Consider the following 19,856-nt stretch of genomic DNA (forward strand, 5'->3'; position numbering starts at 1 on the left):
ATTCTACAGGAATATGTGTATATTCTATTCTATAGGTGTATATTGTATTCTATTCTATACATGTATATTCAGTTCTATTTTACAAGTGTTTATTATATTATATACGTTACTTTTCTATTCGACATGTGTCTATTCTGTTGTATATATGTAGGTTATATTCTATTCTAAGGGACTTGCAGGCTCTGGGACCTGCTATTTGATGGATTATGGATGTAGCCTATTGTAGCCTATATGTTAAACAATGAATGTGAAGAACAGGGACCAGATGTCCTCTTCTATTTCATTTGAATTTCACACTGTAACTATATTCTTAATGTGGTTAGCCTTACATGTAAATCCAGATCTAATCACATGACAGTGGAGCATGCCTCTATTATGTAACAATATGTCGGCTATCCACTAGCAGTCATCGTACGATCCAATGCCATGTGACGCCACTTCCCCGGGATAGGAGGCGTTGTCCCACGGTTCTGCTGCTCAGCCGTCACTTCTATGCAGAAACCGGCTATCCTGCAAAGGGACACTAGACAAAGCCTATACATACAATCGAACGGTGCAGGTATTTTTGTGTCTACGTTCGTGCTATTATTAGGGGTTGCTTGTCCAGGATATAGGCTACGTTGAAATATCATATATAATATAATCGTAGTCTTTTCGTGCACAAAATGATCAAGAACGGACATCACCCAATGAACACAACAGGGAAAGATGCAGGGACGAACGTCGGCGCTACAGCTTGCAGTCCGGAGAAGAGAAGACGAACCATCCGGGTGTGGTGTGACGGGTGGTGAGTGATACAGAATAACATTACAGTGACAGCTAGATATAAGGCCTGTGTGGCTACATTGTTGTCCTGTGCATGCATGCATACAATTAAATGAGGCATGCCCACCTCTATGATACTTACACAAATATAGTATATTTCAAAGATTGTATATTTTAATGTGGGGAAACGTAGCATCATTTCACCATGTATCTGATGTCCACTGAACTGTCCATAGCCAATATGCACTTCTTACAAATACTGCCATAAACATGCTTGTTCCATTCCGTCGGCATCCCGCCTGTCAAAACAAAAAGGTGTTTCAATAGGCTGCCGCATCACATGCCAGGTATGTTTACCTACCAGTCTTACTCTCAGTAATGGCGACATGCCACCACGGTATTCACTTTGCATCTTATTCGAGCGATAGGGTAGGCTATGCACGGCGACCGTAGCCTAGGCGAACTGCATTCACGCATAGTGTGCATACATACATTGGGTGGTTAGAGCTTTGGACTAGTAACCGGAAGGTTGCAAGTTCAAACCCCCGAGCTTACAAGGTACAAATCAGTCGTTCTGCCCCTGAACAGGCAGTTAACCCACTGTTCCTAGGCCCTCATTGAAAATAAGAATTTGTTCTTAACTGACTTGCCTGGTGAAATAAAGGTAAAATAATACAATTGGAGAAGGGTGCTATTGTGCCTGGCAATTTGGGGTGTTCCTGCATGTGGATGTTCCTACATCTGCAGGAACTTCTCTTTATATTTATTGTCCCCAGCATAAGGGGACTGTGTAAATGTTTACGTTTGGGAGATGTAGGGGGCTCCAGTACAGTTGGTGGCGTTAATGCACAATAACGTTGGATGCCAGCCACCGATAAACGCCACAGAAGGGGTGGGGTGACAACGGTAGTTCGTGTCCTTCTCCCCTTGCCTGACAGCCACTGTTTTCCCGCAGTTCAGGTAACGACGGCGAGGCCCAGGTGTTCAGCAGGTGGGAGAGAAGTACACCGTGTGCTAGTTTAGCCAGGACTCCCTTACACAGCAGGAGGACTCTGTTACACAATCAGAATGAGTTTTTCCCCACAAAAGGGCTTTATTACAGACATAAATACTCCTCAGTTTCATCAGCTGTCTGGGTGGCTGGTCTCAGATGGTCCCGCAGGTGAAGAAGCCGGATGTGGAGGTCCTGGGCTGGCGTGGTTACACGTGGTCTGTGGTGGTGAGGCCAGTTGGACATACTTCCAAATTCTCTAAAACCCCATTGGAGGCGGCTTATGGTAGAGAAATTGACATTAATTTCTCTGGCAACAACTCTGGTGGACATTCCTGCAATCAGCATGCCAATTGCACGCTCCCTCAAACTTGATACATCTGTGGCATTGTGTTGTGTGACAAAGCTGCACATTTTAGAGTGGCCTTTTATTGTCCCCAGCATAAGGGGACTGTGTAATGATCATGCTGTTTGATAAGCTTATTGATATGCCACACCTGTCAAGTGGGTAGATTATCTTGGTAAAGGAGAAATGTTCCCTAACAGGGATGTAAACAAATTTGTGCACAAAATTTGAGAGAAATATGTTTTTTGTGCGTATGAAATAAATCTTGGTTCTTTTTTTTTTAGCTCATGAAACATGGGACCAACACTAAATGTTGTGTTTATATTTTTGTTCAGAATATCAAGCTAGCTAGTACATGGTGTTGCCCTAGTTCCCAATCTGCTGTGCTAGCGGGGAGGCTTGGACGACCGGTAGATCGTGTCCTTCAAACCCCTCCTGCCAAGCACGTTTTTTTTATCTGGTACACAGCAGGCGGGGGCGACACCATGTACAAGCTAACTAGCAATCTAGCACACAGTGTCGCTAACTAGTTATTTAACTAGCACACAGTGTTGCTCTAGCACACAGTGTTGCCCTATCCTCCCGGCATTCATGCAGGAACCAATAGGGTGCTCGAAGGGGGGCGTTCATGCAGGAACCAATAGGGTGCTCGAAGGGGGGCGTTCATGCAGGAACCAATAGAGTGCTCGAAGGGGGGCGTTCATGCAGGAACCAATAGAGTGCTCGAAGGGCGGAGTTCATGCAGGAACCAATAGGGTGCTCGAAGGGGGCATTCATGCAGGAACCAATAGGGTGCTCGAAGGGGGCGTTCATGCAGGAACCAATAGGGTGCCCGAAGGGGGCATTCATGCAGGAACCAATAGGGTGCTCGAAGGGGGCGTTCATGCAGGAACCAATAGGGTGCTCGAAGTGGGGCGTTCATGCAGGAACCAATAGGGTGCTCGAAGGGGGCGTTCATGCAGGAACCAATAGGGTGCTCGAAGGGGGCGTTCATGCAGGAACCAATAGGGTGCTCGAAGGGGGCGTTCATGCAGGAACCAATAGGGTGCTCGAAGGGGGCGTTCATGCAGGAACCAATAGGGTGCTCGAAGGGGGGCGTTCATGCAGGAATGAATGGGATGTTCGATGGGGGGATGTTCATGAAGGAACCAATGGGATGCTTGGGGGGGGGGGGTTCCTGCAGTTATAGGATTGCCCACATGCAGGAATGCCCCGAATTGCGCCTGTAGATTCATGTACACAGTGCAGGTAATACCACCTAAATACCACCAAAGGTAATTCAAGACAGGAAGAGGGACCTCTGAGATAATACCCAGTGTCAACAGTCCACATTCCTTCCAACACACTTCAGGGTACAGTGTCAGTCTTCTACATCTGTCCCTCTTTCCAGGAACAAGGGCGTTTGTTGCATCATGCTACATTTCTTTGCATGTTTGTATTTTGTTGCACGGAATTCATAGTTTTCACAAAATACAGCATGTTACAAACAGCACCACATAGACCTGCACTATAACTCACTCCACCTCCCTGACAGCCACTGTGTTGTGCTGTAGGCGTGTAAACCACAGCACCCTCTTCCTCAGTGTTGTAACCTGCTTATGAAGCAGCCGAGCGCACTGGCAGCGGAAACACTAACAAGCCTGCCATTGTTCCGTGGTCAGAGTTTCTTTCAAAACGGAGTGGTAGTGTGTGGAAACTAAACACTGACATTGTCGACTGTTTCTGCCATGAGAAACACCGCCACACACAATCTCCCCCTGGAGCAGAGTCAGAAGCTATAGGACATGAACCTCACCCACGTCAGGAAAGTAGGAAAGAAAACACGCTTTGAATTCATGCGTGTGAAGATCAGCATTACGGTGGCTTTCTCTGGGAGAATTCCAGTCATTTTGGGTGCAGCCACCTAGCCGTGGTTAGATGGAATGTTGCAGAATGTTTCGGATGCCAGAATATTAATCGGTGCGGTGAGTTCCCAAAGCGTGCCTGTGTTCACAGAGCTCATTTCACGAACCCTTCTAACCCCTCGGCCCACACCTGCCATGTCCATGAAAGTTCATGCCCTGCGGACTCACTCGTCTGTCCTCACTAAATGCAGTACATTGTTTGGCCATACATTGCAGCAGCATCACCATATTCTTGTTGACATCTAGCACCATCAGCATCAGCTGTAGCAGGCCCTAGGAGCGGCACTGGGCAGATTGACTCAGGAAAGGAAATATATATTTGTTTGTCAGTGAGACTTTAGGCTAGATTCTGTCAGATCTGCGCTAGCCAAGACCAACATGGCGGTTGTTTTGGCAGTGTTGGAAGTGAGAGCTGTCAAATCCACAAGCGGACATTGCCATTGGCTGCATGGATTGGCATTAAGAGAAATCCTAACTGGTTTAGAAGTTTGAGCACTGGAATGTGAGCTGTAATCTGCCCCTCTATTCGGCTGATAGAAATCCTCAATTTTGTTTTGTGATTTTCAATTTGAGTGTAATTTTTTCCCAAAATTGCCTACATTTACTCATTCTGAACTTGTAACGCGAGTGGGAGGGGTGTGGCTGTGTGACAATGACCACACAAGAAGACATTCTGCTTTGACGGCTCTAATGCAGTTACACTTCCGACACTGATCTGATTGAATCTAGCCTTAAATCTGCTAAACTATCAATTGTTGGAGTGTTACTTGTCAGTGTAAGTGAGACCTTGTCTGTTTGACTATCTATCCGGACTAGATATTGTAAGGTTGCAAAATTCTGTGAACTTTCAATAAATTCTCTGGTTTTCCCGGAATCCCTGTTGGAGGATTCATGGAATCAGGAGGGAAGAAACAGGAAATCCAGAATTCAAACAGGGTTTCTGGAAAATCAGGGAATTTATTTTGCAATCCTAATCTAGACCCTGTCCTGCCTTTAGGGTTGAAGTTTGAGACATTCTGTTCTTAATTGGTTTCCAGTGACAGAAGTTAGCCAGGGTCCAAGTTAGCAACATCGTCAACTGAGCTCTAAAGTCCACTGACACTCCTCACTCAGGCTTTCACATAGCTGCTGCCAGGCTGTGTTGTGTTCATTAGGCAACAATCAGAAGGGAAAAAAAAACATACTGAAACAGGAAGGGACTACCTGGATGCTCATTTTCATTTACCGTTGCAAAATGTTTGAAAACATGTGTGCCCTAATGAAGACGACCCAGAACACAGCCGATAAACATTCAGTTTACAATCTCAATCAGGTGAGGAGTCATTCTGAGATGATGTCTTTCAGTAAATCCCCAGTAGTAATAATCTGTCAGAGGAAGAGTCATTCTGAGGTGATGTCTGTCAGCATATCCCCAGTAGTAATAATCTCAGTCAGGAAGAGTCATTCTGAGGGGATTTCTGTCAGCATATCCCCAGTAGTAATAATCTGTCAGAGGAAGAGTCATTCTGAGGTGATGTCTGTCAGTAAATCCCCAGTAGTAATAATCTCAGTCAGGAAGAGTCATTCTGAGGGGATTTCTATATATAATATAATATAATAATAATAATAATAATATGTCAGTAGTAATAATTTCAGTCAGGGGAAGAGTCATTCTGAGGTGATGTCTGTCAGTAAATCCCAAATAGTAATAATCTCAGTCAGAGGAAGAGTCATTCTGAGATGATGTCTGTCAGTAAATCCCCAGTAGTAATAATCTCAGTCAGGAAGAGTCATTCTGAGGGGATTTCTGTCAGTAGTAATAATCTCAGTCAGGGGAAGAGTCATTCTGAGGTGATGTCTGTCAGCATATCCCCAGTAGTAATAATCTCAGTCAGAGGAAGAGTCATTCTGAGGTGATGTCTGTCAGCATATCCCCAGTAGTAATAATCTCAGTCAGGGGAAGAGTCATTCTGAGGTGATGTCTGTCAGCATATCCCCAGTAGTAATAATCTCAGTCAGAGGAAGAGTCATTCTGAGATGATGTCTGTCAGTAAATCCCCAGTAGTAATAATCTCAGTCAGGAAGAGTCATTCTGAGGTGATGTCTGTCAGTAAATCCCCAGTAGTAATAATCTCAGTCAGGGGAAGAGTCATTCTGAGGTCTGATGTCTCAGTCAGGAAGAGTCATTCTGAGGTGATGTCTGTCAGCATATCCCCAGTAGTAATAATCTGTCAGAGGAAGAGTCATTCTGAGGTGATGTCTGTCAGCATATCCCCAGTAGTAATAATCTGTCAGAGGAAGAGTCATTCTGAGGTGATGTCTGTCAGTAGTAATAATCTCATTCAGGGGAAGAGGCATTCTGAGGTGATGTCTGTCAGTAAATCCCCAGTAGTAATAATCTCAGTCAGGAAGAGTCATTCTGAGGTGATGTCTGTCAGTAAATCCCCAGTAGTAATAATCTCAGTCAGGAAGAGTCATTCTGAGGTGATGTCTGTCAGTATATCCCCAGTAGTAATAATCTCAGTCAGAGGAAGAGTCATTCTGAGGTGATGTCTGTCAGTAAATCCCCAGTAGTAATAATCTATCAGGGGAAGAGTCATTCTGAGGTGATGTCTGTCAGCATATCCCCAGTAGTAATAATCTCAGTCAGGGGAAGAGTCATTCTGAATGTCTGTCAATATCCCCAGTAGTAATAATCTATCAGGGGAAGAGTCAAACAAAGGTTGTCTGTCAGCAAATCCCCAGTAGTAATAATCTCAGTCAGGGGAGGAGTCATTCTGAGGTGATGTCTGTCAGTAAATCCCCAGTAGTAATAATCTCAGTCAGGAAGAGTCATTCTGAGGTGATGTCTGTCAGCATATCCCCAGTAGTAATAATCTCAGTCAGAGGAAGAGTCATTCTGAGGTGATGTCTGTCAGTAAATCCCCAGTAGTAATAATCTCAGTCAGGAAGAGTCATTCTGAGATGATGTCTGTCAGCATATCCCCAGTAGTAATAATCTCAGTCAGAGGAAGAGTCATTCTGAGGTGATGTCTGTCAGTAAATCCCCAGTAGTAATAATCTATCAGGGGAAGAGTCATTCTGAGGTGATGTCTGTCAGCATATCCCCAGTAGTAATAATCTCAGTCAGGGGAAGAGTCATTCTGAGGTGATGTCTGTCAGTTATCCCCATAGTAATAATCTATCAGAGGAGGAGTCATTCTGAGATGATGTCTGTCAGCATATCCCCAGTAGTAATAATCTCAGTCAGGGGAGGAGTCATTCTGAGGTGATGTCTGTCAGCATATCCCCAGTAGTAATAATCTCAGTCAGGGGAGGAGTCATTCTGAGGTGATGTCTGTCAGCATATCCCCAGTAGTAATAATCTCAGTCAGAGGAAGAGTCATTCTGAGGTGATGTCTGTCAGCATATCCCCAGTAGTAATAATCTCAGTCAGAGGAAGAGTCATTCTGAGGTGATGTCTGTCAGTAAATCCCCAGTAGTAATAATCTCAGTCAGATGAAGAGTCATTCTGAGGTGATGTCTGTCAGTAAATCCCCAGTAGTAATAATCTCAGTCAGAGGAAGAGTCATTCTGAGATGATGTCTGTCAGCATATCCCCAGTAGTAATAATCTCAGTCAGGGAGGAGTCATTCTGAGGTGATGTCTGTCAGTAAATCCCCAGTAGTAATAATCTTAGTCAGGTGAGGAGTCATTCTGAGGTGATGTCTGTCAGCATATCCCCAGTAGTAATAATCTCAGTCAGAGGAAGAGTCATTCTGAGATGATGTCTGTCAGTAAATCCCCAGTAGTAATAATCTCAGTCAGGGGAAAAGTCATTCTGAGGTGATGTCTGTCAGCATATCCCCAGTGAATAATCAGTCAGGGGAGGAGTCATTCTGAGGTGATGTCTGTCAGTAGTAATAATCTCAGTCAGGGGGGAGTCATTCTGAGGTGATGTCTGTCAGTAAATCCCCAGTAGTAATAATCTTAGTCAGGTGAGGAGTCATTCTGAGGTGATGTCTGTCAGCATATCCCCAGTAGTAATAATCTCAGTCAGAGGAAGAGTCATTCTGAGGTGATGTCTGTCAGTAAATCCCCATAGTAATAATCTCAGTCAGAGGAAGAGTCATTCTGAGATGATGTCTGTCAGGATATCCCCAGTAGTAATAATCTCAGTCAGGGGAGGAGTCATTCTGAGGTGATGTCTGTCAGTAAATCCCCAGTAGTAATAATCTTAGTCAGGTGAGGAGTCATTCTGAGGTGATGTCTGTCAGCATATCCCCAGTAGTAATAATCTCAGTCAGAGGAAGAGTCATTCTGAGATGATGTCTGTCAGTAAATCCCCAGTAGTAATAATCTCAGTCAGGGGAAGTCATTCTGAGGTGATGTCTGGCATATCCCCAGTAGTAATAATCTGAGTCAGGGGAGGAGTCATTCTGAGGTGATGTCTGTCAGTAGTAATAATCTCAGTCAGGGGAGGAGTCATTCTGAGGTGATGTCTGTCAGTAAATCCCCAGTAGTAATAATCTTAGTCAGGTGAGGAGTCATTCTGAGGTGATGTCTGTCAGCATATCCCCAGTAGTAATAATCTCAGTCAGAGGAAGAGTCATTCTGAGGTGATGTCTCTCAGAAATCTTCAGTAGTAATAATCTATCAGGGGGAAGAGTCATTCTGAGGTGATGTCTGTCAGCATATCCCCAGTAGTAATAATCTCAGTCAGGGGAAGAGTCATTCTGAGGTGATGTCTGTCAGCATATCCCCAGTAGTAATAATCTCTCAGGGGAAGAGTCATTCTGAGATGATGTCTGTCAGCATATCCCCAGTAGTAATAATCTCAGTCAGGGGAAGAGTCATTCTGAGATGATGTCTGTCAGCATATCCCCAGTAGTAATAATCTCAGTCAGGGAAGAGTCATTCTGAGGTGATGTCTGTCAGCATATCCCCAGTAGTAATAATCTCAGTCAGAGGTGAAGAGTCTGTTCTGAGGTGATGATCTGTCAGCATATCCCCAGTAGTAATAATCTCAGTCAGAGGAAGAGTCATTCTGAGGTGATGTCTGTCAGTAAATCCCCAGTAGTAATAATCTAGTCAGGGAAGAGTCATTCTGAGGTGATGTCTGTCAGCATATCCCCAGTAGTAATAATCTCAGTCAGGAAGAATTCTGAGGTGATGTCTGTCAGTAAATCCTCAGTAGAATGTCTGTCAGTAAATCATATCCCCAGTAGTAATAATCTCAGTCCTCTGAGGAAGAGTCATTCTGAGGTGATGTCTGTCAGTAAATCCCCAGTAGTAATAATCTCAGTCAGGAATTCTGAGTCTGTCAGTAAATTCTCAGAGAGTCATTCTGAGATGATGTCTGTCAGCATATCCCCAGTAGTAATAATCTCAGTCAGAGGAAGAGTCATTCTGAGGTGATGTCTGTCAGTAAATCCCCAGTAGTAATAATCTATCAGGGGAAGAGTCATTCTGAGGTGATGTCTGTCAGCATATCCCCAGTAGTAATAATCTCAGTCAGGGGAAGAGTCATTCTGAGGTGATGTCTGTCAGCATGTCCCCAGTAGTAATAATCTATCAGGGGAAGAGTCATTCTGAGGTGATGTCTGTCAGCATATCCCCAGTAGTAATAATCTCAGTCAGGGGAGGAGTCATTCTGAGGTGATGTCTGTCAGTAAATCCCCAGTAGTAATAATCTCAGTCAGGAAGAGTCATTCTGAGGTGATGTCTGTCAGCATATCCCCAGTAGTAATAATCTCAGTCAGAGGAAGAGTCATTCTGAGGTGATGTCTGTCAGTAAATCCCCAGTAGTAATAATCTCAGTCAGGAAGAGTCATTCTGAGATGATGTCTGTCAGCATATCCCCAGTAGTAATAATCTCAGTCAGAGGAAGAGTCATTCTGAGGTGATGTCTGTCAGTAAATCCCCAGTAGTAATAATCTATCAGGGAAGAGTCATTCTGAGGTGATGTCTGTCAGCATATCCCCAGTAGTAATAATCTCAGTCAGGGGAAGAGTCATTCTGAGGTGATGTCTGTCAGCATATCCCCAGTAGTAATAATCTATCAGGGGAGGAGTCATTCTGAGATGATGATGTCTGTCAGCATATCCCCAGTAGTAATAATCTCAGTCAGGGAGGAGTCATTCTGAGGTGATGTCTGTCAGCATATCCCCAGTAGTAATAATCTCAGTCAGGGGAGGAGTCATTCTGAGGTGATGTCTGTCAGCATATCCCCAGTAGTAATAATCTCAGTCAGAGGAAGAGTCATTCTGAGGTGATGTCTGTCAGCATATCCCCAGTAGTAATAATCTCAGTCAGAGGAAGAGTCATTCTGGGTGATGTCTGTCAGTAAATCCCCAGTAGTAATAATCTCAGTCAGATGAAGAGTCATTCTGAGGTGATGTCTGTCAGTAAATCCCCAGTAGTAATAATCTCAGTCAGAGGAAGAGTCATTCTGAGATGATGTCTGTCAGCATATCCCCAGTAGTAATAATCTCAGTCAGGGAGGAGTCATTCTGAGGTGATGTCTGTCAGTAAATCCCCAGTAGTAATAATCTTAGTCAGGTGAGGAGTCATTCTGAGGTGATTCTGTCAGCATATCCCCAGTAGTAATAATCTCAGTCAGAGGAAGAGTCATTCTGAGATGATGTCTGTCAGTAAATCCCCAGTAGTAATAATCTCAGTCAGGGGAAAAGTCATTCTGAGGTGATGTCTGTCAGCATATCCCCAGTAGTAATAATCTCAGTCAGGGAGGAGTCATTCTGAGGTGATGTCTGTCAGTAGTAATAATCTCAGTCAGGGGAGGAGTCATTCTGAGGTGATGTCTGTCAGTAAATCCCCAGTAGTAATAATCTTAGTCAGGTGAGGAGTCATTCTGAGATGTCTGTCAGCATATCCCCAGTAGTAATAATCTCAGTCAGAGGAAGAGTCATTCTGAGGTGATGTCTGTCAGTAAATCCCCAGTAGTAATAATCTCAGTCAGAGGAAGAGTCATTCTGAGATGATGTCTGTCAGCATATCCCCAGTAGTAATAATCTCAGTCAGGGGAGGAGTCATTCTGAGGTGATGTCTGTCAGTAAATCCCCAGTAGTAATAATCTTAGTCAGGTGAGGAGTCATTCTGAGGTGATGTCTGTCAGCATATCCCCAGTAGTAATAATCTCAGTCAGAGGAAGAGTCATTCTGAGATGATGTCTGTCAGTAAATCCCCAGTAGTAATAATCTCAGTCAGGGGAAGAGTCATTCTGAGGTGATGTCTGTCAGCATATCCCCAGTAGTAATAATCTCAGTCAGGGGAGGAGTCATTCTGAGGTGATGTCTGTCAGTAGTAATAATCTCAGTCAGGGGAGGAGTCATTCTGAGGTGATGTCTGTCAGTAAATCCCCAGTAGTAATAATCTTAGTCAGGTGAGGAGTCATTCTGAGGTGATGTCTGTCAGCATATCCCCAGTAGTAATAATCTCAGTCAGAGGAAGAGTCATTCTGAGGTGATGTCTGTCAGTAAATCCCCAGTAGTAATAATCTATCAGGGGAAGAGTCATTCTGAGGTGATGTCTGTCAGCATATCCCCAGTGACTTTTTGTCAGTAATAATCAGTTTTCAGTCAGGGGAAGAGTCATTCTGAGGTGATGTCTGTCAGCATATCCCCAGTAGTAATAATCTATCAGGGGAGGAGTCATTCTGAGATGATGTCTGTCAGCATATCCCCAGTAGTAATAATCTCAGTCAGGGGAAGAGTCATTCTGAGATGATGTCTGTCAGCATATCCCCAGTAGTAATAATCTCAGTCAGGGGAAGAGTCATTCTGAGGTGATGTCTGTCAGCATATCCCCAGTAGTAATAATCTCAGTCAGAGGAAGAGTCATTCTGAGGTGATGTCTGTCAGCATATCCCCAGTAGTAATAATCTCAGTCAGAGGAAGAGTCATTCTGAGGTGATGTCTGTCAGTAAATCCCCAGTAGTAATAATCTATCAGGGGAAGAGTCATTCTGAGGTGATGTCTGTCAGCATATCCCCAGTAGTAATAATCTCAGTCAGGAAGAGTCATTCTGAGGTGATGTCTGTCAGTAAATCCCCAGTAGTAATAATCTCAGTCAGGAAGAGTCATTCTGAGATGATGTCTGTCAGCATATCCCCAGTAGTAATAATCTCAGTCAGAGGAAGAGTCATTCTGAGGTGATGTCTGTCAGTAAATCCCCAGTAGTAATAATCTATCAGGGGAAGAGTCATTCTGAGGTGATGTCTGTCAGCATATCCCCAGTAGTAATAATCTCAGTCAGGGGAAGAGTCATTCTGAGGTGATGTCTGTCAGCATATCCCCAGTAGTAATAATCTATCAGGGGAGGAGTCATTCTGAGGTGATGTCTGTCAGTAGTAATAATCTCAGTCAGGGGAGGAGTCATTCTGAGGTGATGTCTGTCAGCATATCCCCAGTAGTAATAATCTCAGTCAGAGGAAGAGTCATTCTGAGGTGATGTCTGTCAGCATATCCCCAGTAGTAATAATCTCAGTCAGAGGAAGAGTCATTCTGAGGTGATGTCTGTCAGTAAATCCCCAGTAGTAATAATCTCAGTCAGATGAAGAGTCATTCTGAGGTGATGTCTGTCAGTAAATCCCCAGTAGTAATAATCTCAGTCAGAGGAAGAGTCATTCTGAGATGATGTCTGTCAGCATATCCCCAGTAGTAATAATCTCAGTCAGGGGAGGAGTCATTCTGAGGTGATGTCTGTCAGTAAATCCCCAGTAGTAATAATCTTAGTCAGGTGAGGAGTCATTCTGAGGTGATGTCTGTCAGCATATCCCCAGTAGTAATAATCTCAGTCAGAGGAAGAGTCATTCTGAGATGATGTCTGTCAGTAAATCCCCAGTAGTAATAATCTCAGTCAGGGGAAGAGTCATTCTGAGGTGATGTCTGTCAGCATATCCCCAGTAGTAATAATCTCAGTCAGGGGAGGAGTCATTCTGAGGTGATGTCTGTCAGTAGTAATAATCTCAGTCAGGGGAGGAGTCATTCTGAGGTGATGTCTGTCAGTAAATCCCCAGTAGTAATAATCTTAGTCAGGTGAGGAGTCATTCTGAGGTGATGTCTGTCAGCATATCCCCAGTAGTAAAAATCTGTCAGAGGAAGAGTCATTCTGAGGGGATTTCTGTCAGTAGTAATAATCTCAGTCAGAGGAAGAGTCATTCTGAGGGGATTTCTATATATAATAATAATATAATAATAATAATAATAATATGTCAGTAGTAATAATTTCAGTCAGGGGAAGAGTCATTCTGAGGTGATGTCTGTCAGCATATCCCCAGTAGTAATAATCTGTCAGAGGAAGAGTCATTCTGAGGGGATTTCTGTCAGTAGTAATAATCTCAGTCAGGGGAAGAGTCATTCTGAGATGATGTCTGTCAGCATATCCCCAGTAGTAATAATCTTAGTCAGGTGAGGAGTCATTCTGAGGTGATGTCTGTCAGCATTTCCCCAGTAGTAAAAATCTGTCAGAGGAAGAGTCATTCTGAGATGATGTCTGTCAGTAAATCCCCAGTAGTAATAATCTCAGTCAGGAAGAGTCATTCTGAGGGGATTTCTGTCAGTAGTAATAATCTCAGTCAGAGGAAGAGTCATTCTGAGGGGATTTCTATATATAATATAATATAATAATAATAATAATAATATGTCAGTAGTAATAATTTCAGTCAGGGGAAGAGTCATTCTGAGGTGATGTCTGTCAGTAGTAATAATCTCAGTCAGGGGAAGAGTCATTCTGAGGTGATGTCTGTCAGTAAATCCCAAGTAGTAATAATCTCAGTCAGAGGAAGAGTCATTCTGAGATGATGTCTGTCAGTAAATCCCCAGTAGTAATAATCTCAGTCAGGAAGAGTCATTCTGAGGGGATTTCTGTCAGTAGTAATAATCTCAGTCAGGGGAAGAGTCATTCTGAGGTGATGTCTGTCAGCATATCCCCAGTAGTAATAATCTCAGTCAGAGGAAGAGTCATTCTGAGGTGATGTCTGTCAGCATATCCCCAGTAGTAATAATCTGTCAGAGGAAGAGTCATTCTGAGGTGATGTCTGTCAGCATATCCCCAGTAGTAATAATCTCAGTCAGAGGAAGAGTCATTCTGAGGTGATGTCTGTCAGTATATCCCCAGTAGTAATAATCTGTCAGAGGAAGAGTAATTCTGAGGTGATGTCTGTCAGTAGTAATAATCTCAGTCAGGAAGAGTCATTCTGAGGTGATGTCTGTCAGTAAATCCCCAGTAGTAATAATCTGTCTGTCAGAGGAAGAGTTCTGTCAGTAGTAATAATCTCAGTCACATGAAGAGTCATTCTGAGGTGATGTCTGTCAGTAAATCCCCAGTAGTAATAATCTGTCAGAGGAAGAGTAATTCTGAGGTGATGTCTGTCAGGTAATAATCTCAGAGGGGAAGAGTCATTCTGAGGTGATGTCTGTCAGTATATCCCCAGTAGTAATAATCTGTCAGAGGAAGAGTCATTCTGAGGTGATGTCTGTCAGTAGTAATAATCTCATTCAGGGGAAGAGTCATTCTGAGGTGATGTCTGTCAGTAGTAATAATCTCATTCAGGAGAAGAGTCATTCTGAGGTGATGTCTGTCAGTAGTAATAATCTCATTCAGGGGAAGAGTCATTCTGAGGTGATGTCTGTCAGTAGTAATAATCTCAGTCAGGGGAAGAGTCATTCTGGGTGATGTCTGTCAGTAGTAATAATCTCATTCAGGGGAAGAGTCATTCTGAGGTGATGTCTGTCAGTATAATAATCTCATTCAGGGAAGAGGCATTCTGAGGTGATGTCTGTCAATATCTCCAATCCTAACAGATGTAATGACACCATAGATTATCTTTATGAGAGAGATAGCACAAGAAGCCTTTATTGGCCTGTGTCATGTATCTATGGTACATGGTATATCATGTATAGATAGTATATCCAAGCACATTTTAATAACAGCATAGATGATCTTTCTGAGAGCGATATCATATGAAGTATTTGTGGTAAATACAAGAAACCATAAGACACAGGCATCAAACAAAGATTTGAACAACAAGAAAAACGAGAACAAATGTTTGGGCCGTCTTGCTGGAGGGTTGCTAGCCTGGCTGACATGTAGACCCACGTTGTACAGACCCACGTTGTACAGACCCACGTTGTCCAGACCCACGTTGTCCAGACCCACGTTGTCCAGACCCACGTTGTACAGACCCACGTTGTCCAGACCCACGTTGTACAGACCCACGTTGTACAGACCCACGTTGTACAGACCCACGTTGTACAGACCCACGTTGTGCAGACCCACGTTGTACAGACCCACGTTGTACAGACCCACGTTGTCCAGACCCACGTTGTACAGACCCATGTTGTACAGACCCACGTTGTGCAGACCCACATTGTGCAGACCCATGTTGTACAGACCCACATTGTCCAGTGCGGTGAACCCAATGGTTGCAGACCCAGTTGTCTGATATTTGTTGTCCAGACCCACGTTGTCCAGACCCACTTGTACAGACCCACGTGAAGTCAGAGGACTGGTAAGACCTGACAGGAGGAACTGTATCAGACCAGACTCTGAAACTGGTATCAGCCAGACCCATGACAGGACCCACGTTGTACAGACCCAGGAGGACTGGTATCAGACTCTGAAGGAGCATATTGATTGACTGGTGAGACCCAGAAAGACAGGAGGACTGGTATCAGCCAGACTCTGAAGTCAGGAGACCCACGTTGCCAGACCCAGGAGTTGGTATCAGACCAGACTTGAAGTCAGGAGGACGTGGTATCAGCCAGACTCTGAAGTCAGGAGGACCCATCAGCCAGACTCTGAAGTCAGGAGGACTGTATCAGCCAGACTCTGAAGTCAGAGGACTGGTGCAGCCAGACTCTGAAGTCAGGAGGACTGGTCATCAGCCAGACTCTGAAGTCAGGAGGACTGACCCACCAGCACCTCATTGTCAGAGGACTGGTATCAGCCAGACTCTGAAGTCAGGAGGACTGGTATCAGCCAGACTCTGAAGTCAGGAGGACTTTTATCAGCCAGACTCTGAAGTCAGGAGGATTGGTTCTTTAAAAAAATAGCCAGACTCTGAAGTCAGGAGGACTTTGAAAGACCTGAACGGTTGTTAAACAAGGGAAGACACTCTGAAGGACAGGAGGATTGGTATCAGCCAGACTCTGAAGTCAGGAGGACTGGTATCAGCCAGACTCTGAATTCAGGAGGACTGGTATCAGCCAGACTCTGAAGTCAGGAGGACTGGTATCAGCCAGACTCTGAAGTCAGGAGGACTGGTATCAGCCAGACTCTGAAGTCAGGAGGACTGGTATCAGCCAGACTCTGAAGTCAGGAGGACTGGTATCAGCCAGACTCTGAAGTCAGGAGGACTGGTATCAGCCAGACTCTGAAGTCAGGAGGACTGGTATCAGCCAGACTCTGAAGTCAGGAGGACTGGTATCAGCCAGACTCTGAAGTCAGGAGGACTGGTATCAGCCAGACGAGGGGTCTCAGCCAGTAATGGAAATTAGATGGTCTTGGGACTTTTTTGGGGGGGGCTTGTGCTCTTCTGTTGTCTGTCTACTTCCTCTGATAGTGATCTCTGTTGTCTGTCTAATTCCTCTGATAGTGCTCTCTGTTGTCTGTCTACTTCCTCTGATAGTGATCTTGGGACTGTCTACTTCCTCTGATAGTGATCTCTGTTGTCTGTCTACTTCCTCAGATAGTGCTCTTCTGTTGTCTGTCTACTTCCTCTGATAGTGATCTCTGTTGTCTGTCTACTTCCTCTGATAGTGATCTCTGTTGTCTGTCTACTTCCTCAGATAGTGCTCTCTGTTGTCTGTCTACTTCCTCTGATAGTGATCTCTGTTGTCTGTCTACTTCCTCTGATAGTGATCTCTGTTGTCTGTCTACTTCCTCAGATAGTGCTCTTCTGTTGTCTGTCTACTTCCTCTGATAGTGATCTCTGTTGTCTGTCTACTTCCTCTGATAGTGCTCTCTGTTGTCTGTCTACTTCCTCTGATAGTGATCTCTGTTGTCTGTCTACTTCCTCTGATAGTGCTCTCTGTTGTCTGTCTACTTCCTCTGATAGTGCTCTCTGTTGTCTGTCTACTTCCTCTGATAGTGCTCTCTGTTGTCTGTCTACTTCCTCTGATAGTGCTCTCTGTTGTCTGTCTACTTCCTCTGATAGTGCTCTCTGTTGTCTATCTACTTCCTCTGATAGTGCTCTCTGTTGTCTGTCTACTTCCTCTGATAGTGCTCTCTGTTGTCTGTCTACTTCCTCTGATAGTGCTCTCTGTTGTCTGTCTACTTCCTCTGATAGTGCTCTCTGTTGTCTGTCTACTTCCTCTGATAGTGCTCTCTGTTGTCTATCTACTTCCTCTGATAGTGCTCTCTGTTGTCTGTCTACTTCCTCTGATAGTGCTCTCTGTTGTCTGTCTACTTCCTCTGATAGTGATCTCTGTTGTCTGTCTACTTCCTCTGATAGTGCTCTCTGTTGTCTGTCTACTTCCTCTGATAGTGCTCTCTGTTGTTGTCTCAATGCCACTGTGTCATTCTCTACTAGGACCTAGCTGGTGTTATTGTACCACTCTACCATTCTCTACTAGAACCTAGCTGGCGTTATTGTTCCACTCTACCATTCTCTACTAGGACCAAGCTGGTGTTATTGTACCACTCTACCATTCTCTACTAGGACCTAGCTGGTGTTATTGTACCACTCTACCATTCTCTACTAGGACCTAGCTGGTGTTATTGTACCACTCTACCATTCTCTACTAGAACCTAGCTGGTGTTATTGTACCACTCTACCATTCTCTACTAGGACCTAGCTGGCGTTATTGTCAAACAGCTCTGGTGTTATTTGGGTGTCTGTCTGCTAGCTGACCTTGCCACACTACTTTAATATTTCATCACGTCCTGTGATCCTCTGGTGATTCCTACCCTGCTAAAAAAAACAACAGGAGCAGCATCACCCCAGGCCAGGCCACCATTCAAGCCACCTAGTGTTCCTGGGTTACACTGCCCAAGGGCAGGCAAGCAGACAGGCAGATATACAGGCAGGCAGAGAGACTTGGACACCAAGCCTAGGACTGCAGGGCCTCTCTCACAAGCATAGTCTCTTATGTAACCCTTAGTCCTTTGTCTCAGTCTCCTTACACACACACACACACACACACACACACACACACACACACACACACACACACACACACACACACACACACACACACACACACACACACACACACACACACACACACACACACACACACACACACACACACACACACACACACACACACACACACACACACACACACACACACACACACACACACACACACACTTCACTTCTGGCCAGACCAGCCCCACTCAGTAGTCACATTAAGCCCCCTATTTAGAACAAGCATGTGGATTCCATTCCTCTAACAGACAGTGTGAACAAAACGTCTGAACGGTCAGGGACTGCTTATACTGTTCAGTCATCACACACAAAACAATGTCCTTTTGGTCGCACCATACAACGTGTTCATTTAAGATTCAATACCGTTGATAACTGACTTGCCAAGTTAAATAAAGGTTAAATAAATATACAATAAAAAATGTTTTTAAGAACAGCCACGTGGGAAAGAAAGCTGATAAAAAAGTGATAACATTAAGTGGTCCATCTTGAAAGTTCACTTAAGGGCAGTAGGAAGTAGGAACAAGAGCAGTCTGCAGTGTATAGTGATACGACCACATCACACCATGGTTCAGGGGTTCACTGTGTCATCACTGCCCTACCCCTTAGACAGGCAGGCTACTTAGCAACATGAGATTCTCTTACTGCTCTGGGCTGGACATCTCTAAATCGTGACAGCTCTATTTCGATGACATTTTATAGCAGCGATAGCAATCAGGTCATGTACAGTCGTTGTAAATGGTTTATGACTGATTTGATCCATTTTTATGATCAGTCAAATTACTACAGTTGATGTACCATTAACACACGTTTTATTGACACAATACACTGGCGATAAGAAATCTCCAGGTTTCAACTTTCTCTCTAATTGTAATGTCGTTCGTCTGTTGAATGAAGAGAGTCAGACCGAAATGCAGCGTGTAGGTTATTCATGACTTTAATGAAGGAATTGCGGTACATGAAATAACTGAAATACGAAAACAACAAACGGAACGTGAAACCTATTACAGCCTATCTGGTGACTACAACACAGAGATAGGAACAAACACCCACAAAATACACAGCGAAAGGCAGGCTGTCTAAATACGGTTCTCAATCAGAGACAACGACAAACACCTGCCTCTGATTGAGAATCGCCTCAGGCAGCCAAGCCTAACTAGACACACCCCTAATCATACACAATCCCAATTAATACAAACCCCAATACGAATACAACATATAACCCATGTCACACCCTGGCCTACCCAAACATATACCAAAAACACAAAATACAATGACCAAGGCGTGACAGAACCCCCCCCTAAGGTGCGGACTCCGGGACGCACCTCAAGAGCATAGGGAGGGTCCGGGTGGGCGTCTGTCCATGGTGGCGGTTCTGGCTCGGGACGTGGACCCCACTCCATAAATGTCCTAGTTCCTCCCCTTTGCGTCCTGGGATCATCCACCTTCTCCGCCGACCATGGCCTAATAGTCCTCACCCAGATCCCCACATAACTGAAGAGCAGCTCGTGACAGAGGGGCAGCTCAGGACTGAGGGGCAGCTCGGGACAGAGGGGCAGCTCGGGACAGAGGGGCATCTCGGGACAGAGGGGCAGCCCGGGACAGAGGGGCATCTCAGGACAGAGGGGCAGCCCGGGACAGAGGGGCAGCCCGGGACAGAAGCAGCCTGGTACTGAGGGGAAGCCCGGTACAGAGGGGAAGCCCGGTACAGAGGGGAAGCCC

The 19,856-nt window shown here is 44.7% G+C and overlaps 1 protein-coding gene across 2 annotated transcripts in view; it reads left to right on the forward strand.

Moving 5' to 3' along the window:
* Nucleotides 1-438: 438 nt before the first annotated feature.
* The window catches only part of LOC124018948 (ethanolamine-phosphate cytidylyltransferase-like), a 53,247-nt gene continuing 33,829 nt past the window's right edge, over nucleotides 439-19,856 (forward strand). The window contains exon 1 of one of the 2 annotated variants that reach the window (XM_046334277.1): nucleotides 439-787. In XM_046334277.1, coding sequence (XP_046190233.1) covers nucleotides 666-787 — 122 coding nt within the window. In that variant the 5' untranslated portion in view covers nucleotides 439-665. The remainder of the gene's footprint in view (nucleotides 788-19,856) is intronic. The other variant, XM_046334278.1, reaches the window with a different exon arrangement.

The sequence above is a fragment of the Oncorhynchus gorbuscha genome, unplaced genomic scaffold, assembly GCF_021184085.1.
Source record: "Oncorhynchus gorbuscha isolate QuinsamMale2020 ecotype Even-year unplaced genomic scaffold, OgorEven_v1.0 Un_scaffold_591, whole genome shotgun sequence".
Taxonomy (NCBI): Eukaryota; Metazoa; Chordata; class Actinopteri; order Salmoniformes; family Salmonidae; genus Oncorhynchus; species Oncorhynchus gorbuscha.